The sequence below is a fragment of the Grampus griseus genome, assembly GCF_964374135.1.
Source record: "Grampus griseus genome assembly, chromosome: 8".
Taxonomy (NCBI): Eukaryota; Metazoa; Chordata; class Mammalia; order Artiodactyla; family Delphinidae; genus Grampus; species Grampus griseus.
In genome coordinates this window covers 9023911-9049596 of record NC_139002.1, presented here as the reverse complement: position 1 = coordinate 9049596, position 25686 = coordinate 9023911, and the positions used below count along the sequence as shown (strand labels likewise).

General features: G+C 41.0%; 1 protein-coding gene across 3 annotated transcripts; it reads left to right on the top strand.

The window, feature by feature from the left end:
• Window positions 1–2813: 2813 nt before the first annotated feature.
• Window positions 2814–24731, top strand: STT3A (STT3 oligosaccharyltransferase complex catalytic subunit A). 3 transcript variants are annotated; one of them, XM_082659665.1, is made up of 19 exons: window positions 2834–2909; window positions 4189–4313; window positions 4991–5117; window positions 5890–5950; window positions 8222–8343; window positions 8720–8865; window positions 10046–10136; window positions 11450–11556; window positions 12480–12644; window positions 13906–14086; window positions 14984–15139; window positions 16087–16178; window positions 16868–17023; window positions 17279–17467; window positions 18384–18500; window positions 18618–18720; window positions 22567–22755; window positions 23767–23882; window positions 24448–24731. In XM_082659665.1, exons 3-19 carry the CDS (start codon window positions 5030–5032, stop codon window positions 24484–24486), a joined length of 2118 nt encoding a protein of 705 aa, XP_082515791.1. In that variant the 5' UTR covers window positions 2834–2909; window positions 4189–4313; window positions 4991–5029; the 3' UTR covers window positions 24487–24731. The 3 variants fall into 3 exon arrangements, with proteins under 3 accessions (XP_082515793.1, XP_082515791.1, XP_082515792.1); XM_082659667.1 differs by lacking the exon at window positions 4189–4313 and having other exon boundaries at window positions 2814–2909; XM_082659666.1 differs by lacking the exons at window positions 2834–2909; window positions 4189–4313 and adding an exon at window positions 3534–3603.
• Window positions 24732–25686: the final 955 nt, after the last annotated feature.

The window sequence follows — 25686 nt, the reverse complement described above, 5'->3', positions numbered from 1 at the left end:
CCCACCTGGACCTGGAGGAAATTTAAGTAATTCTAGAAATAAAAGTTAACAAATTCTAATAACTACTTTCATAGAAACTTGGTAAACTATTGCATCCATGAAGTAAGAACAGATTGTGAAAAGGGGACAGAATAGGAAGGTTCTTGGAAGTTAAAACAGTTGTGGAAATAAAATGAGATGGCTTATAGAAGTGATGCCGAGGATGCTAAATTAGAGAACTACAACGTAAAATTGAGGAAATTTCTCAGAACAAAGAGCAAAAAGATTAAGATATGGAAAAAGTTAAGAATCGTGGAGGTATCCTAGAATCAGATCTGACATTTGTTTCAGAAAATGAGAACAGAAGCATGGAGACAATAAAATCAGGACATTTTCGGGACTTAAACGATGAAAATTGGACTTTTCATATAGATGCTTTTCACTGCCAAGTGAAAAGCAATGAAAGGAAGAAAAAAACCAAAAAACCAGATGGGATCTCTATGGAGAAACACCAGGAAAATAGGTTACCTCCAAAAGACTGACTCACATTGCTATTAGACTTCTCAAGAACAACTCTGAGTAATAGAAGATAAAATTGTAGTGCCTTGAAAGTATGCTTTTATGTGTGCTTGTCTGTATATGGGATGGGTGGGTCCCAATTTCGTTCTTAGAACTCTAAACCTCGCTATGCTATCAAGGACAAAATAAAGGCATTGTTTGCTTTCCATTCAGCTTTTCTGAAAAAGTTACTTGAATCTATCGAAGTGAAAATTCCAAGAAATAAATGACTAATTAAAACAAACACCCAACCAAACAACATGAAACAGTGGAATCAGAGTGCATTGAGAAGAAATCTTGATAATACAGCTATACAGCATACTTGGAAAGGTGGGTTCGGGGGAGAACATCTTCAAGAAGAAAACGTACTGTTACTCTGGTCTGCTCCAGGTGAGATGAAGACATGTTTCTTTCGATCAATAATATAAAAGGTAAGTAGACACTTCCGGAAAGACTAAAAGCTCCACATGAATGACAACTCCTATAAAGCAAGCTAAAAATAGCATTATTTTAAGCAACTCATAGGACTGTAAAAAGTTTTTCGGAACCAAATCAAAACTTCTGGTCCAATAAGTCAGGAGGGAGAGAGATTAACTGATACCCTGAATGTTCGTGTATAATCTCTGGGTTTATAATAACTATAATTTTCCCCATGATTTTGCCATCCAGACTTTTACTTGTAAGATAAGCCTTTCCCTATCAACTGATATTAAAGAATCATCCTAAAAATAGCATTAGATTTTTTAGAAATTGTTATTGGAGTACAGTTGATTCTTGGCTTAGATTTTGAACTGTATTCTTTAGTAGTATATTTTGACTTCTGAAAAAGCTGACTTAATTGTACCACCTGGAAAGTCAAACATATCCCTTTAAGAAACAGGTTTAGTAATTAAAAAAAAAAAGAACCTCGATATCTTAAATGTTCTTGAAGCAGTATTTTTTTATGTAAAGGAATCTTTCTAATTTTAATTCCTTTTTTTTTTTAAAGAAAAACTCGTTTTGAAGAAGCATTTGCTTGAAGTTCTGCAGTTCCTTCAGGTTCAGCTTCATTTTCCTTCTGTTAATAAAATTACACTGAACACATTATAAATACAAAACGAAAAAGCAGATCTATTGACTCATCCTGGGGTGAACCTGGTCGTGTATATTTTGAAAACTACACGTGATTTTGAAGTACTGATTTAATATGCTTTCAGTAAGTTTAGTCGGTTGCATTCAACAGTAGAGTAACCGCGAAGAGAAAGGAGTGCCGCAGGCACTAAATTTGAACAGTTGCCGGATGCTCCCATTTTTGTCGGTGTGGCTCGTGCTCACTGAGATGTGTAGGGAGTGGGAGTGCGTGTCCGAGAGGTGATGGAATTGGCTGCTGAAACTTCGCCCCCTTCCGTGCCTTCAAGCAACGTTTCTTTATGTGTGAGGAGAGAAGGGGAAGAGAGGCAAGGCAGCTTTCACTGGCAGGTTACTTACAAAGGGGTGAGCAAAGCACCGCCAGGCTGCAAGCTGGTTCCAGGAAGAAGCTTGTCTACGCTTTGGGAGGACCGCCTCTGCGACCGTGTGGGACTCAGCCCGCGGCGTAGATTCTTCCCACCGAACCCCGACGACCTCTTTAGCCCTAGGCATGCTCATTCACGAGGTCAGGGGCTTAAGAAAGGGAAATAAATGCCTCGTGACATTTGCAGGGCTCTTGTACATCGCAGTTTACCGGAGCAAAGTCAAACAGCTCTTGAGCGAACTGTCAGACAAGATCTTGCACAAGATGTAGAGGTCTGGACCGGGAAACGATTGAGGTTTCATTGAGAATAGGTAGAAAATTCTTCCCACCTCTCCTTTAACCTTATATTAGGCAACATCAATTTCTACCTATAAAGAAACGAAACTCTCAGAAACGGAGGCGAGCGACCTCAGCCCGGCTTTTCGGGATTTGTAGTTTCTGCCCATTCCTTCGCGTAGTTTCCGCTTCTTGTCACGTGACTGTGCTAAACGCGCCACACCTTCCGCTCGCGACTCCTTCGCGGCCCGCAGACTGACACGTCACTGCTCGGCCCTCAACCAAACTGCTCCGAGTGTGTTCTTTCCGCGCTCTCGCTCTCCTGAGCCGGCCTATCATGGCTCGGCGGTTGCACGAAGTCCCGCCTTCCGGCTACTAAATGATACCTGTATTGTCCAGTTAAAAAGTGGGAGCGCGGCTTCGTCCACGCCTCCGAGTCTGACAGACAGTTCCGTCATCCTATCGCTCTCTTCAAGTGTCGTATTGGCCCTGAGTCAACCAATGGGGAGAGGTCCGGGAGGCGGACCCGACGCTGCGAGGGTTGGGTGCGCCGCTGAACGGATGGCAGCGGGAGGCGAGCGGGTTCCTTAGGAACTCGGGTCAGGTGAGAAGACCCTAGGATATAACTTGAGGGTTAGGGGCAAGTGCAGTCCAAGGCGCTGGTGGGGCTTTAACGGCGTCAGGCGTGGGCGTGGGCGCGGGCGCGGGCAGAGTCTGAGGCCTTGCAGAGAAGGGGGCGTGTGGCGTGTGGGGGACGACCTGGAATGGAAGGATGGCGGGGGTCTAGGATTGGGCGGGCGCTTAGGCTAGGAGGGCGTGGAAAAGATCGGACCCTGGGACTAGTCCTGGAGAGGTTGGCGCTCAGGATGCTGAGGCGGTGGGGTGGTGAGGCGGTGGGATGGCGCTGGGTGGTGTCCGGGGTGTTGCATTTCGTGAAGGTGGGAGACGGAGGGAGGAGGGACGCGCAGGAGTGAGCAGAAGTGGGGGAGGGTGGGGCTAGTGTGAGCCAGCAGGTGGGCAAGTTGCCGTCTTCGGAACTAGAGCCAGGGTGGGACAGGGGGCCACAGCTTGCCGGCACAGGCGAGGTGGAGGACAGATGCCAGGTGCTTTAAGGAAAGTGACTTTGCCTTTATTTGCTTTAGCGGTGTGCGAACACGACCAGAGAGCACAGTATGGAAACTCCCTTAAGGTCCTGGCCTAAATTACCAGCTTCTTTACTCAGTTTTCAGGTAGAGGTTCTAGTACTCATTTCGTCCGCTTAGTCTTCTAGGCGTGTGGCTCATATCAGCTCAGCGGTGGTAAGTTTTCCTGTTTCAGGCGTGGGAGAAAACAAGTACAAACTTGAGGGATGTGGCTGGATTAGGGACTTCCTGGAGTCAGGTGTTTAGTTTTGATTTCAAGATAAGGTTTTCCTTTTGGATTAGGATTAAATGTAAAACCACCCCTCTGGGACAGTTATGGAAAAGATGCTTGATTTCCCACAGTTGGAGCTAGAAATATATGATTCTTCATGCCTTCCACCCTGTCCAGTGTTATTTTTTCCGCTCCTTTCCTCTAGTAATAGTGGGAGAAAGATCAGGAAGGATCCAGGTTCCTTTTTTTCCCCTGCAGTCTTGTACAGTGTTGCATATTCTTTATTATCATATTCTTTGTCACTTAGTCCTTGACCAGTTTATGGTTTAAGAAGGCAGTGCTGTCTTAAACAGAAATAGCTAACCTCCTAATTAGTGCTGATAAATCTTGTCCGCCAAGTGATCACTCTTCTGAATGGTCTACAGCCTGCTTCCCTCAACATTTTATTTTAATATAGTACGCCCCCCCCCTTACCCCAGCCCAACCTTTCTTTGCTTTAGTAGGAAAATTTTATTCTCTTTTCCTTCCAGATTGTCATCTGGTTCCATGAGCTGTCTCTGGGATTAGTGGCTTAAATCAGCAGTGTCAATTCCAGGATGCTTTGAGACAGCTGATGGGAAGTGGGTGTAGATCTGAGCAGTAGTTACAGTGCGATGTAAGCGATTGAAAGTGCAGTGATCTATGTGTATCTTCCTCTCTTTCTGAGTGCATGACTGTACCTGCATTAGTGAGTGAGCAGTCATGCTCTCTAGTTGACCCTGCATCCCCACTGGGATTGGGAACAGAAAGTTTGCAGCCAGTCAGTTGAAGCTGAAATTTAGGGCTGTAAACTGTGCTGATTCAGTCATGACTTCTATTTCTCAGCCTTCTGCTTTCACTTCTGTGCTCATTCCCTGCTTTCTTTCATACATTCCTGCCTTTTCTTGAATGCTCTGTTTCTCCATTTAATTATTCTTTTCTGTATTTCCAGTCTTTCCTGTTTTCTTTGCATGTCTTCCTCCAACCCCCTTTTTTCTGTGTTTCTTCTTTACTCCTGTTGTACCACACTGTTGCCAATTGTGCTTATGTGCTCGTTAGCTGCAAGGACTGGGAAGCAGAATTGTGGTGATAGAGTCTCATTCCTTTTCGTCCTTGACTCACAGACCTGACCTGCCTACTTACTTGCCAGTTGGTCATAATTCAGGCTTGACTTGGGTATTAGTATTAGCCCTGACCCTCTCTGGTGTGCGCATTACTCCTGTTTCTGTGTTTCTCTACCACCATAAAATATGAAACTGAATTAGGTAAGTTGAAGGTGTTTAATATCTTATGGTCTTGACTTTTCCATTTTAGCTATTTGAGTGTCATCTGTTGCCACCCATTGATGTCAAGATGACCAAGCTGGGATTTTTACGGTTGTCCTATGAGAAGCAGGACACACTTCTGAAGCTTCTAATTCTGTCAATGGCTGCTGTGTTATGTGAGTGTGCACGTGGACCTCTCTTTCTTCAGATATGGAAAGGAGAAAATCTTGAAAAATCAACAATGGCTCTCTTAAATGCCTTGTTTTTTCCCAGCAGATTGCAATGTGTTCTTTTTACTGTTCTCAATCAGTAGAATTTTGCGAAAGCAAAATAAAAGAAACACAAGGATTATAAAAGTTGGGACTATTGATCATCTGGGAAAGAATGAGAAACACGCTGTACTAATTCTGTTTTCTCTTAGGACTGAAAGAGATACCGGGGACTCTGAGATACTGAATTTTGTAAAAGATACTTGTCTTCTGTGGTTGCCTGCCTTAGTATTTCTGAAAATCTCTCCAGAACTTACTCTGTTTTCTTAGGTTTTTCTAGCTCTTCATGAGTCATAAGTAGTCTTGATTTCCTTACCTCTTAGTTTGCTTCAAACTAAGGTTTGGGGAGGTAAGGTTGTGGGGAGGGGAGGTCAACATATATACAAGACGACCATGTAAATTGGGTGCAATATTAGTAGGTGAATGTGTTGTCATAGGCCTTAACAATAAGTAGTTAAATGTGTCCTACTTAAGTGGAAATGTAGGTGTCATTGTCAGGGGAAGGCGAACTTCTCTGTTTCTTCTGTGTGGGAGGAATGGATAAATACTTTATTCAGCATCATTTTGTATTTCCTGTGACTTGTGTGCTGGATAATACTATTACCTCTATAATATTACTACCTACTATTGTTTTTCATGGTACATTACCATTAAAATAATAGTTCTCTGGTTTTTGCAGCATTCTCCACTCGTCTCTTTGCTGTCCTGAGATTTGAAAGTGTCATCCATGAATTTGATCCGTGAGTACCTTTACTTGGTCTGGTATTTCCTTTGGGAAACATTTAGGTTCATGGTTATCAGATTCACGTTCCAGTGAGCTCTCCGTAATGGAGATGGACTTTCTATACATTTTGGGGGGAAAACTCTCAAGTTTTCTAAAGGAGATAATTGTCTCCTTTTGAAACATTTCTGTTGGAATTTGAGCGAGTCTCTCAAACTCTTAAAAAATGAGAGAGGCGTTGCTGGTGTGCCTATCACTTAAGATCTGGCTAAGCTAAGAGAAGCCTGGCTTCTCAGCTTGGTAGACAGTTAATGGTGCAGACTGAGGGAAAGGGGCCTGGGCCTGGTGTGTGTTTGAGGTTCAAAAGAAAAATTTTAAGTCATGAACTTGAGATCTGTGACTTTTTTCTGTTTAACAGTGAATATGTTAGAAATCGGGCCTATCAGTTAAGTTGTAAGACACTGAGGAAAATTTAAAGCTGTGAGTTGGATTGGAGATTTTATTAGATAAAAAGAGGCATAGGTGAAAAACATTTACTGAGCTTCATTTTGTTCCAAGAACTGTTTTACAGATTATCTATAAATCCTTACAATAACCCTACGAGAAGGAGGTAGTGGTGTCTCCTTTCCACAAATGTGGCTGAGGCTGGCAGAGACCATTCAAGGTTACACACAGAGTAAATGGAGGAGCCAGGATGTGAATCTACGTTTGTCTGTTTCTAGACACTGGAGTAACTATATTATATTACCTAGCGTTAAGGCTTAATTAAAAATTTGGAGAACCAGAATCGTAGGTTCTTGAAACATCATTGATATCTTAAAAATAGCATATTCAGTTTATGGAGCATGGATTCAAGTTTAATACCTGCATGTATTTACAGATTTGTCGTATTGTTTTGTGTAGATATTTGAAAGCACTTTGGAGGCATACAGATCTTTTCTTTGAGGCCTCCCAAATCAGTTTTTTCTGTTTTTTGTTTTCTCTCTCATGAATGAGGAAACTTATATCCTTTTGTTTCTTGATCACCAGTCTGTTAGGGCTTTTTCTCAGACCCTCTAGATGAGCAAACACTGAGATGAGATGGTCAGGGAAAGCAAGAGCATCTGCTCTGTAGTTGTTGAGATGAAAGGGACTGTACAGATCATGTGATTTGACACTTCTTTTTGCAGAGCAGGAAACTGAGGCCCAGGGTGTGAACCCAGGCCAGACCTTTTCCCACTAACTTGCACTTCCTCTGTGTGACTCTGCCTCTCCTACTGTTAGGTAAAGGACATGATTCTGACACACGTTGACTGCCTTCTACCCCCATCCCTTCTGTCTCCCTGACAGTTACCAAAATAACATTCATCAGCAACAACCAGAAGGATAGAGATTTCTGCCATCTGCTACTTTACTTACTTCAGCTGCTAAAACTTGACTGACCAACGAGGAAATGGGGTTAGAGGGGTGGGCAGGAAAGATGGTTAGTAATGATTATCTTTAGTGATTAAACAGCTCCCTTTATTTTATTTATTTGTTTATATTTTTATTATTTCCATATATATTTTTGTCTTTTTTATTTCTTTTTAAATGAGAAACTTAAGAGAAGGGGTTACATAGCTTGGACCTAAAGAACTGTGTCCGTGTATAACTGTAAGCATTTTATGTCAAGTATTTTTTATGTAGTCTGTATTTTTATGCTACCATGGAGGTGGCATTCAGAACTATTTTGGATAACAACATGAGTAGATCTAATTACAAGTTTAAACACTTATTAAGAAGTTTGTGTTATGGAGTGGACTAAAAAATGTTCATCCTGCGTATGGTGTTACACCCACATCTTTAGAGATGCTCATCACCTAAAGTTATCCTTGTCTCCTTGCCTGTGGTATGGAAATATTCCTCTGTGTGTTCCTGTCACTTGAAAAGAGTCAAGTTTATTGGTGTCCACATCTCAGCTGTCCTGTCTTTGGAGTGCTTGAATTTTCTGACTGGGGCTAATGCCTACTACATGCCAGCCTGGTGAAGCATCCTTCTTGAGTGTTTTCTTATAAGGTTAGACTACGGTTGCATTTCCTTATGAGAGAAGCAGTGCTTTAACTGAGACAAGCATGGAGCTATAAATGAGGAGGCTTATGGTGATGTAAAATGATTTTCATGCTTGAAATACTTTTTGGTACCAAACTGACTGTTATTGGAGTAATGATAAGTTCCTCAGTGGTGTAACCTGAGGAGCAAAAGTCACTGCAAACTGAGGCAAGTGTTTGGGTATGGAGAGGAGGAGACACAATTCATTTCTTTCTTGATATAGGTACTTTAATTATCGGACTACCCGGTTCCTGGCTGAGGAGGGATTTTATAAATTCCATAACTGGTTTGATGACCGGGCCTGGTACCCTTTGGGACGAATCATTGGAGGAACAATTTACCCAGGTGAGGGGAACAGGATTTTTTTCCTTTGCAGCAGTGAGATATTTTTATATTATGGAACAGTGTCTTTTATTTCTAATATCTTCGTTTTGTGACACTTGTAATTTCATTCTGCTTGCAGATTCCTAAAAGTAGATCTTATATAGAAGGGAGAACATGTATGGGAGAGCGGGAATGGGTAGTTTTCCGTAAATTCTGGACTTCTGCTTGAATCCATAGGAGAGAAATTTATAGGCCTCCTGCAGTTGCTGTATTAGTGTTTCTGGTGGTTTGTCAAAACCGGTGTTATCACTTTATTGATACTTGGATTTTCCCTTTCTCTTTCCCTTGTCTTTGTCTTACTAGGATAACCTATTGGCCCTTCTTCTTCTGGTTACAGGCTTAATGATCACCTCTGCTGCAATCTACCATGTCCTCCATTTTTTCCACATCACCATCGACATTCGGAATGTCTGTGTGTTCCTGGCCCCTCTCTTCTCTTCCTTCACCACCATCGTCACGTACCACCTTACCAAAGAACTCAAGGTGAAGGATTTGGGGTGACAGGAGGCTTGGGAATGAATGTTGTTGAACCTCTCAAGTTGATGCTAAAGGGTGGGGGACTGAGAGCCTTAGAAGGGCAGGGAGCCAGAGGCTAAAGCCCGCTTTTGCTGAGCCGAATTCCTGAGTTCACCCCAGCCCCTCCCGAGAATATGTGGTTTCTTGTCATTAGCAACTGTTTATCCTTAGAAGAGAACATATGAAGGTCAAATATAAATTGCTACATATGGGAAAAAAAATATTGAAAATGAGGTTTAGATTTTGAATTCCTCACAATCTAAGGGAGAGGAAAAATAACTACAAGAAGCGTTCTGAAGTGGTTAGGTCTTCCTACTGGAAATGGACAGTTAGCAATTATTTGCTAATTTTTTTTTTCAAATGTTTATTTAAAAATTCTTAAACCACTTGGCTTTTGTAGTAGACTCCATAATACTGACTCTCTTCTTCTAGGTTTCTGCATTGCTGACCCTGGCTCCTTGCATGCTATTCTTAGTTTGTGGCTATGGTGTCAGGGAGATACCTGAGAGGTGATAAACTAGTAGGAGGGCTTGAGTTTAATTTGGAAACGTTTTCATCCTTCTCCTTGCTGCCCTTGTTCCAAATTTGACTCTTACGAACAGACAAGTCCTTCCTTTTTTGGAGTGTGGGTTATACTTCGTTGTTCTTCTCTCCTGAGTTCACAGATTGCCTAGGAATATTCCAGCTTTATTATCTAAGATCCTGGCATCTTTAGTCCAGAGAGATTGTCACCTGTCTTCGTTGGCTTTTTAGCTCGAATACGTATGGTCTTCCTTTGGTTGTCCTTGGATAGCTTGTAGAGGGGTGACTGGTGTTCCTGTGGTGTGCAGATATTGTTAGGGGTAGGGACTCATAAATCTGGGGATACTCCAGCCAAACAGCCCATTCTGGGGCAGCATCTGACAGCTTACATGATTTGTCTGTTCTTAACATGTGTGTACTCAGTTTCAGACTTGCCATCATCGCAGGGAATTGGTTGTGAAGTATGTAGCTTTCTTGTGCTGCAAACATTTCTAGCATCACATCTACCGTGGAAAGTGTCAGACTGTTCCCTGGGCCCATTGTAAGCAGAATGGACTAGTGGATCCTCTCTTCTCTTTCATAGATGTATTGGTGTTAACTTCCTGTTACCCCTCTTGTCTTACAGGATGCAGGAGCTGGACTTCTTGCTGCAGCCATGATTGCTGTAGTTCCTGGCTATATCTCCCGATCTGTAGCTGGCTCCTATGATAATGAAGGTAAGACTTAAAGGGCTGAAGAGGATCTGTTCACCTCATTATCTAGTAGAGCTTCATGAAGTGCAGTAGAATCTGGGTTCAAATCTGTTGTTTAGTGATAGCAAAAATGGTGTCTGGGTGAGAAGATGAGAAATGGGCAGGAAGGGACTTCCCTGGTGGTCCAGTGGTTGGGGCTTTGCCTTCCAGTGCAGGGGGTGTGGGTTTGATCCCTGGTCGGGGAGCTAGGATCCCACATGCCTCTCGGCCAGGGGACCAAAACATAAAACAGAAGCAATACTGTAACAGATTCAATAGAGACTTTAAAAACAGTCCACATCCAAAAAAAAAAAAAAAAAAAGGGCAGGAAGGGACCTCAGACAAGTTTATATTCTCTCTCTGTCATTTCCTCTAGAAAGGTAGCTGGTAATTTTCCTTATATAAGGCCTTTGGCTCATCTCTGTACTCCTAAAAGTAGAGTTAAGTTTTAGTGTTGGTTGGTACTGTTGTTTTAACATTGTAAACATTTGCTTTATTTTCCTAGATGAGAGGAATGCATATTCTTAAAACTATGGTGACTTTTATTGACTTATTTCCAATTCAGCCTGTATTTATTGAATGTTATTGGTAAAACAGTGTTAGGTATTATAAAGATAGTTAATGAATAGGAGTATTGGCTTATAATTAAGGAATTATAGGGATAGATAATGAATAAAATTATGTTGGCCTATAATCTATTAACACAGATTAATGCAGACTATAAAAATTAATAATAATGGGCAGATAGTATTATGTGCCATGAGAGAAGGGTGAGCAGAGTACTTTGGGAACGTGGTGAGAGGAGAGATTAATTCAGATTTGGGAATCACGGAAGGCTTTTTGGAAGTAGTTGTATTTGAACTGGGCCCTGAAGTTGGAACTTCGTTAGGCAGATATTAAGGAGAGAGGCAGTCAGGGCATATGGACCAGCTTGTGGTAAGATGTAGAGGCAGGCTGGTGCTTGATAGTACGGGATATCTTTAGGACTGAAACAGCAGGGAATTTAGTGCCTGGAAAGAATAGTAGTAATAATGACTAATACTTACTGAGTGCTTGCTGCATGCTAGGTACTGTTCTAAGTGCTTTACATGCAATAGTTAAATTTGTCTTCACAGTAGTTTTATGAAGTAGATACTATTATGGACTCTTTTACAGGAAACTGAGACAAAGGGAGGTAGAGTAATTACACTGTTAATGGGTAGTAGGTCTGAGATATGAATCCAGGTAGTTTGTTCCAGAACAGTATGAAATACTCTTCCAGCGTGGCCTTTTACTGGATTTTTGTGTTCTTTCTGCAGGGATTGCCATCTTCTGCATGCTACTCACCTACTACATGTGGATCAAAGCAGTAAAGACTGGTTCCATCTATTGGGCAGCCAAGTGTGCCCTTGCTTATTTCTACATGGTAACTCTTCACTCCCTACTTTCAGGAGTCTCTCTATGTCTGAATACCTATCGGGATCAACTGATATAAATTGGAAGTAGCTCTTGGGCTTTGAGACCATGAACTAGAGGCTAAAAGTCTTTATATAGTCTGTTGTGTCCATACAAAGCCTAATCCAAGGCAGGCAGGCATATCCATTGTATAATAGCAAGATAGAGATAATTTTTTTAATTTTTAAAGGTTTCCAGATACTGTATTTCCTATGGGTACATATTGGTTGGCCAACTCTCTTTTCTGGTGTGTTCCCCTTAAATTTTTCCTTTCCTGACGTATATTTTTTTCTGTTCAATCTTGTAAACAACGAGACTTCTTTCCTTAACTGCTTCCACTTGATCACATTTCCCTTGAATCCCTAAATCCTCTGTGTGACCTTACCGTAGGGTGTATCCAGATTAATGCTGAGAGTTGGGGGCCTCTTGTTTTGTGATCGTGATGGCAGGAGCCATAGCAAACAGAGGACTGAGTTACAGTAATGGGTGTTAATTTGATTTTCCTACTTAAAGAGTCAGTTATTTAAACTCTTTAAACCACTTGGTGTAAATAAAGTTTTTGGTTACTGTAAAGAGATGTTCTTTAAAAAGGTCACAGGTAGGGCTTCCCTGGTGGCGCAGTGGTTGAGAGTCCACCTGCCGATGCGGGGGACGCGGGTTTGTGCCCCGGTCCGGGAAGATCCCACGTGCCGCGGAGTGGCTGGGCCCGTGACCCATGGCCGCTGAGCCTGCGCGTCCAGAGCCTGTGCTCTGCAACGGGAGAGGCCACAGCAGTGAGAGGCCCGCGTACTGCAAAAAAAAAAAAAAAAAAGGTCACAGGTAACATCCTAAGGTACATGGTGGTGATCCAAGGAGGAGTGCTCAGACGAACTTTTCTTTTTTATCCTGTCCTAGGTCTCTTCATGGGGAGGTTATGTGTTCTTGATCAACTTGATCCCGCTTCATGTACTGGTGCTGATGCTCACAGGACGTTTCTCCCACCGGATCTATGTGGCCTACTGTACTGTTTACTGCCTGGGCACCATCCTTTCCATGCAGATCTCCTTTGTGGGTTTCCAGGTGAGCCTTAGACTGAGTGAGGTTTTTAGCTGCTTCCACTTTTTCTAAGCAGCTCCAACTAAATTGATTTATCTTGGATTCTGGTGAGGATAGTAAAACTTATTCACAGGTCTGACCTTGCTAACACTGCTTCTGTTAACTGAAGCAACAGCGTTATTGGTCATTAAAGTCTGCCTCCTGGAGTGTGTTAATATTTGTTCATGAAGTTTGAATTTAATGACTCCTAACTTGGCTTAGGTTTATGGGAGGAGGAGGGATATTTTGGTTGAGCTGAGTTAAGGTGAGTGATCACAGTTATCTTTTTCAGTCCTTTTTAATGCGAATGACTCCATTTAATAGTAATGACCCCTGAACTTCTTAATCGGGCCCAAGTGAAAGTTCTTTAGCAAGCAAAGCCTGAACCTTTTAACCACATTACCCCACAGGGTTAAGAGACAGCTGTTAAGTCAGAGAATAATGTGGTATGTGTGATTTGTCATGTAAAATTCTTACGAAAGTGGAACCCTTATTCAGGTCAGCAAGTTTTTCTTTACTGATCATCTGCTGTATGCAATTTGCTAATACCTGGGAAATGTTAAAAGTAAAAATGTGGTTCTGGTCCTTAAGGAAGTCACAGTCTTGTTGGGAAAGAAGCACACGCTTCTAGAACCACTAGTCTGTGGTCTAGTCGTTCTAGAAATGTAGTTCCTGGACCAGCAGTGTCAGCAGCATCTGGGAACTCATTAGAAATGCAAATTCTGGGGACCTGCCACAGATCTACTGAATCAGAAACTCTGGCGGTAGGGCTTAGCAGTCTGTCTAAACCCCCCCTCTTCCTGTCCCCTGCCATGATTATGCCTGGTGGAGTTTGAGACCATTGGTCTAAGTTATGGAAGAGATCTAAAGTGTGTGGAATATAGAGGAGAGTGATGGATTTCAGTTTGGTAGGTTAGGAGGAAATGGTATTTGCATTGGGCCTTGAATGATCAGAATTTCTGTGAATGCAAATTTTGGGAAAGTGAGAATTGCAATCGAGGCTCAAGAAATAGCCTGAGCAAAGGCCAGAGATGTGATAATGATAGAGTGTGGTACACTTTGGAGGACTCTAAATATTCTTTGAAAAATGAGGTAGGTGAATTAGACCCTCCTCTAGATTGGTCCTAATTCCTTGGTGGCCTCAGAACTCATTGGACCCTTTGGTCTGAACTTGGTCAGGATAATTCAGGTCAAGGCTGGACCCGTTCTTTTCCTAACAATCTCATACATATGCTTTCACCTACAGCCGGTCCTTTCATCAGAGCACATGGCAGCCTTTGGGGTCTTTGGTCTCTGCCAGATCCATGCCTTTGTGGATTATCTACGCAGCAAGTTGAATCCACAGCAATTTGAAGTTCTTTTCCGAAGTGTCATCTCCCTGGTAGGCTTTGTCCTTCTCACCGTGGGAGCTCTCCTCATGCTGACAGGTAGGGAAGGCTTTTAGTATTAAGTGTAAATGGGTATGAACATAGAATAAACTCCAAAAATATGGGTTATTTCCTGGCCACAGAAAGATTCATTCTTTCCTCCTGTTTCTCTTGATTTCAAGCATATAAAGTCCAACTTCTGCACATTCAATCCTATTGTCAGCCAGTGTCTGGATTCAGCATAGAAAGAAAATCATATTAGATCAGCTCTTAATCTCAGAAGACCTACACTTGGTGACAGGACTGTATTTTCCCATGCTAATCTTTCTCGTGTGTGTGTGTGTGTGTGTGTGTGTGTGTGTGTCTGTGTGTGTGTCTGTGTGTGTGTCTGTGTGTGTGTCTGTGTGTGTGTGTCTGTGTGTGTGTCCGTCCTTTTCTTTCCTATTGGTAGGGTGGGAGAAATCCTAACATTGCTTGCCCTACAGCGTGGCCTCATCTAATCCCATATGACAAAACCGTGACTGTTTAGTTTGGGTAGCATGCCACGTTTTCCTCCTCTCTTCATCTTCCTCACGTACACTTCTCAGAGTCTGATTTGATTTTGCCCAAGACTCTGTGTATTCAGAGCACCACTGGAGGGCTGAGTGACTTAGTTTATAGCATTGGCCTTGGTTTGACCAGATTGGTCCTAAAACCCTTCTAGGAAGTATCTCTGCCTCCCTTCTCTCTGAGTTTATATACAACCTGACTTTATTCTACTGACTGTGCTGACAAAAATACTCTCAAGTTTGAAAGAAAGGAAGGAGTGAAATTCTCGAAGTATTGGTGGCATTTAAACAAAAACCTAGTCCTCTGTCTCAGAGAAGCTTATTAAATGGAAAGTTGTGATTAGTTAGGATCACATGTTATTTTGTTTCAGAAGTAATTGTGAAATATTTGTTGCCTCTTTGCTGCCAGGAAAAATATCTCCCTGGACAGGCCGTTTCTACTCACTGCTGGATCCTTCTTATGCCAAGAACAACATCCCCATCATCGCCTCTGTGTCTGAGCATCAGCCTACGACCTGGTCTTCCTACTATTTCGACCTGCAGCTTCTCGTCTTCATGTTTCCAGGTCTGTTTGCCTTGTTCTGAAGTGGTCTTCTTTCTAAGAATCATCATTTGATTCAAAATAAGTAAAATACCCTCATCCTTGTGCTTTTGTTGTTGTTTTTGGTTTTTGCCTGTTTATCTATGCAATACAGAGGATGGCTAAGCACATTTTTCTAATATTTGAAGCAGAGCAGAAGTTGAACAATTGCAGATACTGGCAAGTTCAGAGTCTCACAGTTTTCTGTTCATTTGTATCATAAGTTACAGTTCAGCCCTAGTTCAGGGTTTTTGAGTGCTTCTAGTATACCCCACCCCTCATCCCTGACTCCTCCCCATTTATCTTCTTGGCAGTATTGAATTTTGAGAATAGGCATAGCTGACTGTAAAACTTCTTCATCTAACTTATCTTCTGGCCAATTCAGATATATCTTAGAATTTACCAGTGGTAGGGACTTTGTTTTTTATTAAAGTAACTTTTTTTTTCTTATTATGAAAGTAAGTTGTCATTTGTAAAAATATAGACAAATATTTCAAAAAGTAAAATTTCAGGAGTTCTCACCACACACCTGTTGCTACTGTTAACGCTTTGATATATATTCATCCATTTATTTATTGATTAGAAGTCAGATGATAGAGTTTTTCCTCTGACTTAAAATTTCATAATCACGATAATTTGTTATTTAGTATTATTTTAGAGAAATAATATATAAGATATATCATTTGTTAGTTTTTTAAGTACAGAGGTGTGTAAAGAGGAAGGCATATGGTCCATAAACTTCCACAGCAGTACTTTAATTGATGTATTTTATTCTATTTTATAAATATTCTGTAATTAACTACATCCTTAATGTTGGACATTTATGTGGTTTCAGATTTTTTGCTGTTTTAAAGAGTGCCGTAGTAACATCTTTGCATGTATCTATGATTGTTTTTTCAGCTTTTCACTTCTTTTTACTTTTACTTTTGTAGTTGGTCTTTATTACTGCTTTAGCAACCTGTCTGATGCCCGGATTTTCATCATCATGTATGGTGTGACCAGCATGTACTTTTCAGCTGTGATGGTGAGGAATGAATACCTGCAGTCTTAGCGAACCTTTCCACCCCTAGCTCTGAGGGTTTTCTTCGTACCCCTGCATGGCAGGTTCAGTATTGATGCTGTGCAGGGGCTTCCCTCTGAGCGCTTGAGGGGCTGCATGGTAAAGCTGCTCACTGTTGTTGATCCTTCCCAGGAATGTATGGGGCACTCATACATTCTGATTGTGGGGCCCACCTTCCTTGGATTCATAACCCTTGTGTTAGGGAGAGGCACTTTGTCACTTGTTGGAGAAATTGACCCTGGGTGGGTTCCTTCCCCTCTCTTTCTGGTGTCTTAAAATGGGAGATGATGTTTTTTTCTTAAAGGCCTGGGTTCTGAGTGCTAGGTTGTTAAAAGAGAGAAGAGAGTTTATATATTGCAGTTAAGTTAGTGCTTCTCACACTTTTTTGATCCCAAACCACAGTTAAGAAATACATTTTATATCGTATCATTGCTCAGGGTATACATATATACATGTAGACCTGAAAAACAAACTTTAAAAATATATATGTTCTACTATAGATGTATCAAGTATTTTCTCTTCTATTTTTGTTCCATTTCACTGACAGATCATGTTTGTTGAAAACCCCTAAATTGATGTCATCATCTACTAATAGGTTGAAATCTGTAATTTGTGAAACACTGATTGTGATCTTGCTTCCGTTTTTTTTTTAGGTGCGTCTGATGCTAGTGTTGGCGCCTGTTATGTGCATTCTTTCTGGCATTGGAGTCTCTCAGGTGCTGTCCACTTATATGAAGAATTTGGACATAAGTAGACCAGACAAGAAGAACAAGAAACAACAGGATTCTACCTACCCTATTAAGAATGAAGTAAGAATTAAGCAACGCAAAGAACTGGCTTGGGGAACTGTGTGTGTCTTTGTGTGTGTGTTTGCATTTGTATTTTGTTTGTTTGTTTGAGTGAGGGGGAGTAAAGTAGAGCACTGTCACAAGAGCTCGGAATGAACTCATAGCCTCTAATTTATTCTGAGTCATCTCATCTATATTACTGACTGTGTGTAAGAAGCTGTTCTGTATTACATAAATTTAATTTGGTTTACAGCACAGTTGTTCTTCCTTGTCTAGGTGGCAAGTGGCATGATACTCGTCATGGCTTTCTTTCTCATCACCTATACCTTTCATTCAACCTGGGTGACCAGCGAGGCCTACTCTTCTCCGTCCATTGTGCTGTCTGCTCGTGGTGGGGATGGTAGTAGGATCATTTTTGATGACTTCCGAGAAGCGTACTATTGGCTTCGTCACAATACTCCAGAGGTGAAGATTTGGGAGGCGTGGGATTGTGCGGTAGGAGGAAGGGAGAGACATTTGATGTTAGAGTGAATCAGATAGCTTTTAGATGGGTGGAAAGCTTGGAGAAATTGGAGCTATTGAACCTGGTGTTGAATGAGCCTTAAAGGTCAACCTCCATTCAATTCAGGATTTTTTCTGTAAGCGACCTTTACTGGTAATTATCTGCACTCTGCTTGGACACTTGTATTGACAGCATGGTGATTTTATCATGAGGTAGGCCATTCCAATTATAAAAGAAGAAAAATAGTTAATAAATAATGCATGTTTATTGTAGAAAAATCCGAAAATAGAAGCGAAGAAAAGAAAAAGGAGACATAAATTTTCCATAAAGGATCACCTAAGATAACCACTTTTAACATTTTGGTTTATACCATTTGAGAATCTGAAGTGATTTTCTTTCCAATAGCTGCTGGGAATGGCACTTCTGAGTTAGATTCTTATAAGAATTTCTTAATCCTTTTTCGTCCTATCCTGTGATTTGTTTCCCCTCCCCCACCCCCCTTCTTTTTAGTAACTAATTATTGTGACTTTGTTTTTGGTCATTTATTTAATACGGTTATCTGATGACACCAGGCTGTTTATTTGGAAATACTGCACAGCCCACTACACCTCCCGCACCATTATGCTTGTTTGTATAAGATGATCTGGGATGAAAGTATTGGCAATGTTGGGTTGTATAATTTGCGGTTGAGATTTCATGATTGTATGTAAATGTAGGACCAGGTACCAAGATGAATTTTGTTGTTGGGCGTATGTTATTCTGTGAAGAAACATTAATTAGCAATATCTCACTTCCTGTCAGATGCCCTTCCACCCCTCTTGTATTTGATTTTGGAGGCAGTGAGAAGCTTGTTATTTCCATCTCCCATTCTTCTTTCAGGATGCGAAGGTCATGTCATGGTGGGATTATGGCTACCAGATTACAGCTATGGCGAATCGGACTATTTTAGTGGATAACAACACATGGAATAATACCCATATTTCTCGAGTAGGGCAGGTAAGGTGAAGGGGTCATTTGAGTGTTTGATGCACAGGGTTTAGTGGGAAATACTTCTCCATGAGGGGTCACATGGCCTGGAATTTTGCGCTGAGAAACGTGCGTGTGTTTTTCTAGGCAATGGCATCCACAGAAGAAAAAGCCTATGAGATCATGAGGGAGCTTGATGTTAGCTATGTGCTGGTCATTTTTGGAGGCCTTACTGGGTATTCCTCTGATGGTAATGTACTTGATTCTACTTCTAGCTACAAGGCATAGATTCTAAGAAAACTAGATGAATCTCTTTATTTTTCTATCCTTTTACCAATATCAACATATTTTCTTAGTTGGGGAAGTTTTTAAGTATTTGCAACTTGAGATTTGGTTATTTTTATTTATTTATTTATTTATTTTGCAACAGGTAGGAAGTAGATATAAAGAATTCTTCTCATGTAGATATGGCATGCTATAATTGTCTAAAGACTTAGGAGTAGTTCCACAACCAGTGAACAACAGAGAATATAAGGCTTCTGAAAATGAGCTTAAGAATTAACATTTTTTAGTGGGTTTAAGCCATAGAATCATCTGCCAACTTAAAATGTTTTATATATATATATTTATATGGCATATGTTAACCATGTTCCCTGTGATTATTAGCAAAATCGTATGTTTAGAAGAATCATCCAAATATAGTTCTCTGCCTTAAAAAAATTAAAGCAATACCTGTTTATATTTTTAAATGTTAAATACTTCTGAAGGTTTATAATAAAAATGGTAGGGCTTCCCTGGTGGCGCAGTGGTTGAGAGTCCGCCTGCCGATGCAGGGGGCACGGGTTCGTGCCCCGGTCCAGGAAGATCCCACATTCCGCGGAGCGGCTGGGCCCGTGAGCCACGGCCGCTGAGCCTGCGCGTCCGGAGCCTGTGCTCTGCAACGGGAGAGGCCACAACAGTGAGAGGCCTGCGTACCGCAAAAAAAAAGAAAAAAAAAAAAAAGTCCTCTGCCCCTAAACTACTTTATAACGTCAGTTCCCAGGAAAATTATTCCTTCAGTTATTTCTTCTAGTACTTATGTACATATTTCTAAATAATATGTATATCCTGCTATTCATTGATCGATCATTTTAGATACGCTGTGTCAACTTCTTATTAAGGTAGATAAGGAGTTTAGTTCTTTGTATGATCCCCTCCCCCTTTCTGTCTTGCATCTTCTCAGTAGAGTTAATGATCAGTTTTTGGTTAAATCCAGATAAAGTGTTTTCATCATGACTAAGTAAATATTATTTACTGCTGAGTCAACCTGTACACCATGGTTACATTCTTATCTAGAATAACTTGTTCTCTGCAGTTAATAATTACCTCATATTTCTGTCTCAATTTTCTTTGAATATGTGGTTGCTTCTTAGAGATGTTCAGATTTTAGATTATGTCTGGCTTCTGATATAGACAGACTTAACAAATCCACCTGGATAGTATATGTAAAGTGTCAGTATAAAGTAATAAGACTAGTTTCTATGTGTGGTGTGTCTTGTACAAGCAGAGGAAGAATGATGATAGCAGGGATGTGGTCCCATGGATTTGAACTTTCACAAGCAATTGTTTCAGCACCATTTGGTTGTGTGTGATTATAGGTTTTTTTCTTGCTAATAATAATTTATCCAAATAGTACAGAAAAGTATTTGTGTATGTATGTATGTTTGTTTGTATATGTATTTTTATATATGCGAATGTACACACGTATGTGGTAGAAATGGATAGTTCCCTGAAATCTTTAGTATTCCATGATACATATATATATATATATCACATTTTCTTTATCTGTTCATCTGTCGATAGACTAAGGTTGTTTCCATGTCTTGGCTATTGTGAATAATGCTGCAGTGACTGCTGATATCTCTCTGGGATATTGATTTCATTTCTTCTGGATATATCCCCAGAAGTGGGATTGCAGGATCACATGGTAGTTCTATTTTGAATTTTTTGAGGAACCTCCCCACTGATCCTGTAGTGTCTGTACCAATTTACATTCCCACCAGCAGTGCACAAGTATTCCCTTTTCTTAGCATCCTTACCAGCATGTCTTTTGTCTTTTTGTCGAGAGCCATTCTAGCAGGTATGAGATGATGCCTCATTGTAGTTTTATGTTTCCTTAATGATTAGTGATGTTGAGCACCTTTTCATTCATGTATCTGTTGGCCATTTGAATCTCTTCTTTGGAAAAATGTCTTTTCAGGTCTTTTGCCCATTTTTAATTGGATTATTTGGGGGTTTTTTGCTATTGAGTTGTATGAGTTCCTTATATATTTTGGATATTAACCCCTTATTTGATATATGGTTTACAGATATTTTCTCCCATTCCATAGGTTGCCTTTTCATTTTGTTGATCATTTCTTTTGCTGTGCAGTCTTCCATTCTCAAAGCTTGTCAGCTTTTTGCTTCAAACATACCTGCCAGGGAGCTATAAAATCAGTACTCTAAGATAGTTGAGTTGATGCTCTGGGGTTTTATTTTTGGTCCTATTTCTGGCTGTGTGGTCTAGGCAAGTCGCTGTGCTTCAGGTTTTCCATTTGAAAGATGGAGGTACGATTGCAGACATTCCATGAGGATAATAATATTATTTCTTGAATACTTACTATGTGACAAACAATATGTAAGGTAACATGCTTTTACTTATAATGTTGTAGCAGCCCTATCGTTGCAGATACTCTTGTTTTTCTAATTCGACATATGAGGAAACTGAAGCACAGAGAGGTTCAGTAACTTATTCAGGGTCACCCACCTAGAATTGGCAGTGTGGGAATTCAAACCCAGGCAGTTTATCCAGAGTCCAGATCCAGAGTCTGTGTTCTTCACCACTGTGATATTCCCTGGAACCCCTTTTAGTAGCAGTAGGAATCTTTTCTTACGGATCAATGATTCATCTTATACTAATCGTCTATTTCCTTAAAGCCTTTGGGGGAGATACAGGGAGTGATATATTCTAAGAGATAACCTGAGTTGATGGTGCTGTCAGTATTTATGGAGCCTGGTAGTGTGTTTGACATAGAAATGTTGACTTCTCATACATGTGCTTTAGAAGTTTGTAACTTTGCAACTGTAGGTCAAGAGGGAGCACATTCTCTCTTCTCTACCTTTTTGGTAAAGCTGCTACTCCCTAGGTCATTGCTGTCCAATGACATGTGGGATCCACGTATGTATTCTTAAAATTTTCTATTAGCGGGGCTTCCGTGGTGGCACAGTGGTTAAGAATCCGCCTGCCAATGCAGGGGACAGGGGTTCGAGCCGTAGTCCGGGAAGATCCCACATCCTGTGGAGTAACTAAGCCCGTGCACCACAACTTCTGAGCCCATGTGCCACAACTACTGAAGCCCATATGCCTAGAGCCCGTGCTCCGCAACAAGAGAAGCCACCGCAACGAGAAGCCCACGCATCGCAAGGAAGAGTAGCCCCTGGTCTTCGCAACTAGAGAAAAGCCCACACGCAGCAACGAAGACCCAACACAGCCAAAGATAAATAAATAAATTAAATAAATTTATTAAAAAAAATTTTTTTTCTATTAGCCATATCAAAATAAGTAAAGAGAAACAGGGAAAATGAATTAAATAATTTTATTAAACTGAATATATCTAAAACATTAATGTGTAACCAAAATATTTTACCCACTTTTTTTTGTTTTATTTTGGACTAAGTCTTAGAAATCCATCATGTATTTTATACTTACAGCACATCTTAATTTGGACTAGCCACATATCAAGTGTCAGCAGCTACATGTGGCTAATAGCTAATATATTGGACAGCTTAGCCCTAGCTAATACTTGGGACTAACTTCAGTTATGACCTAAGTCTGGGCCAATAGCGTAGGATTTTAGGAGTCTACAGGAAAATCTATAGGAAAAGCTGTATATTTTGAGGAAAAAAGTTTTGACCATACATTAGCTTTGTTATTTTTATAACTTAGAGTTAAATGGTACTATACCCCATTAGAAAAGTATTTGGGGGAATTTCCTTAGACATAGTGACCTTTCATTAGGTGATTTAGCTCCAGCAACCTTTGTGATAACAGCAGTTTTTCTTTTTCTTTTTTTTCTAGACATCAACAAATTTCTGTGGATGGTCCGGATTGGAGGGAGCACAGATACAGGCAAACATATCAAGGAACATGATTATTATACTCCAACTGGGGAATTCCGTGTGGACCGTGAGGGTTCTCCAGTGCTGCTCAATTGCCTCATGTACAAGATGTGTTACTACCGCTTTGGACAAGTCTACACAGAAGCCAGTGAGTGATTCCTGATAATAACAACAGTAACAACAGTAATAGCTAACACATACAGTGTTTTTTTTTTTTTTTTGCGGTACGCAGGCCTCTCACTGCTGTGGCCTCTCCCGTTGCGGAGCACAGGCTCCGGACGCGCAGGCTCAGCGGCCATGGCTCACGGGCCCAGCCGCTCCGCGGCATGTGGGATCTTCCCAGACCGGGGCACGAACCCGTGTCCCCTGCATCGGCAGGCGGACTCTCAACCACTGCGCCACCAGGGAAGCCCCATACAGTGTTTTTTATATGCCAGGCACTGCTTTAAGTGCTCTATATCTACTAATTCATTTAATCCTTATAACAATCCAAAAGGTTGATACTAATATTATTGCCATTTTATATATGAGGAAATTGAGGTACAAGTAGGTTCCTTAACTGCCCAAAGGCACATAACTAGTGCAGGGTCAGGTTAAACTCAGGCAGTCTGGCTCTAGCTTTTGTGCTTTTGCCCATTACTTTTTATTGCCTCTCAGTAAACGGTATTGTAGTGGAGAAAGGAATGTGAAAGGTGATAGAGCGAGATAAAGGACTTTACATTTCTTCAGATAAATTGAAAGTAATTTGATAAAGTCTTTCTTTCTGACTTCTTTCCTTTCTTAGTTCTGCAGTTGGGACTACTTTTGAATTAGATGCAGGCCTGTGACATCTGATAGGTTCAGAAGGGTTGCTAGTGTATCACAGAGGCCATGGGTGGTAATCCTCAGGAACAAAGGTGCTTGGAAGTCAGCCCTCTGTCTCTTAGAAGAGATAATCTCCATGCACTCTGCCAAGCATCATCTTGGAGAGGACGTGAGTTAGGGTAACACTTGATTTGCCCTTACTAACTGATGTCCTTTTCTGCAAGCCCTACTCTCTAAACAAATTGCATGCTAGGGAATAATGTTCCAGTGGGATGACTAATCAAGTTGACTTAGTATTTCTGTAGGAAATAAGCACTGTAGAAAGATGTGTGTCTCCATTTTTGTCACTCTCTAGAGCGTCCACTAGGCTATGACCGTGTTCGGAATGCTGAGATTGGGAATAAAGACTTTGAGCTTGATGTCCTGGAGGAAGCATATACCACAGAACATTGGCTGGTCAGGATATACAAGGTGAGCAGATGTAACACTGAGAAAGCAGCTCTAGTGCTTAAAAACGGGGCCACATGTTTATAAAATAGGGATATTTCTAATGTCTAAAAAGTAGCTTGCGACTCACTTAGAATATTTTTATTTTAGATTGTTCTTAGAAAGTAGACACTCCAGTCTTCTGTCATCCTGGAAGTGGTTACAGTGATACTTTTCCAGTTGGAGCCAGACTTGATCTGTTTTAGTGATTGTCAGTCTTGGAGCGGTGGGGGGAGAGAGAAAGACAGGGACAGAGGGAGAGAGGGAGAGAAGGAGAGTGTGTGTGTGTTTGCGAACTACATTTTCTTCTCTCCCACTGAAGAACTTATGGCATAGAGAGTCACATAGAAGTGTGTTATACCTCTTACGTAAGAAAAGGTTGAGAACTCTTGCTGTATTTGAAAGAGTAGCTAGTCCCACACCAGAGCCAAACCAGGCAGCATAATCCAACATAATCTGTCCCCATCTGGGTGAACCCAGCTCAGTAGAGAAGCTCTCCCATGTTGACCTGATGATTGTAAATATTAAACTGATACCTTTCTGTTGGCAGGTGAAGGACCTGGATAATCGTGGCTTGTCAAGGACATAAATGTTAACGTCCGTTCGGCTCTGATCTGCTTCGCACTGAGTGTGTCACATTTAGGGCGCTGAAGATGGTTTAAAAATACGCAGTTTATAAGAACAGAGCACGACGAGATTAGAATTGTCTGGAGGTTTTGTCCTGGGCAGTATGGGCTGAGCCAAATGGAATGATCTTTATAATTCTGAGCAGGTTACCAAATGAAATGTCATGGCTTTACTTTGGTCAATTAAAGGGGGGAATTTTTTTAAAAATGTGCCTTATTTGTTTTGACTTATGACTGATTTGAGGAAGCCTAAAGTTTATGCTGGGCTGATAGAAGGACAGAAAACAGACCTCATCTGTGCTCTTGGCTCCCTAAATGAGCCACATAGGGGCATTCTGTCTTTCTCTCTCAAATCAGGAGAACTATCAAGGACTAGCTCAGATCCTACATATACAAACAGTTTTGTCATTTCAAAAACTGCAGTACCTAGCACAATGCCTTGCACATAGTGGGTGCTCAGTAAGCTTTTACTGAATGAATAAAAGTTTGTGGGACCAGAGGAGTGCCGTTTCTGGGCAGGAAAGGTAGCTGCATTGCCATCATGTCTCTGTTCTCAACATCTCTTGTCCTTAGAGGCTCTTTGACTACAAGGGACAGAAGGTGGCTAGCCAGACCTGATCTCACCAGTTTCTTTGGGACTAGCTAGGTGTTTTTGTTTTTATGCAGGAGTAAATCCAGTGATACTAAATCAGTAGTTTTGAAGACTTAAGGCAAACAGTGAAATTATTCTCGATGGAGAGGACGAAACTCCTCCAACATCGTGTATAGAACTTGATGGTCAGTAGGTGTTTTTGAATTAGCTGATTTGTAACCATATGTATCTATCTGAAATCTAGCTTTTCAGTACTCTCACTTGTCCTTTAGCGATTTCCTTTAGCTCATGCACTAAAACTGTTGTGAATATTTAAAGGTGAGCTTCTCTCTCCCTTAGTCTCAGCCTCTGTTATTATATATCACTAACAACCTCCATGATCTGGTTCTGAAGCCCTTGCCAAATTAGCTACAAAAAGCACAGGAGTTCCATCTATATTTAATGTCAGGACAAACAGCCTTATGTTCAGTTACAATAGGGTATTTTATGTATTTTAAGACATATGTCAGTGATGTGTATAAACCCTTAGTTATTAAAAAAAAAAATACAAGGTAACTCTTTACTGTTACCT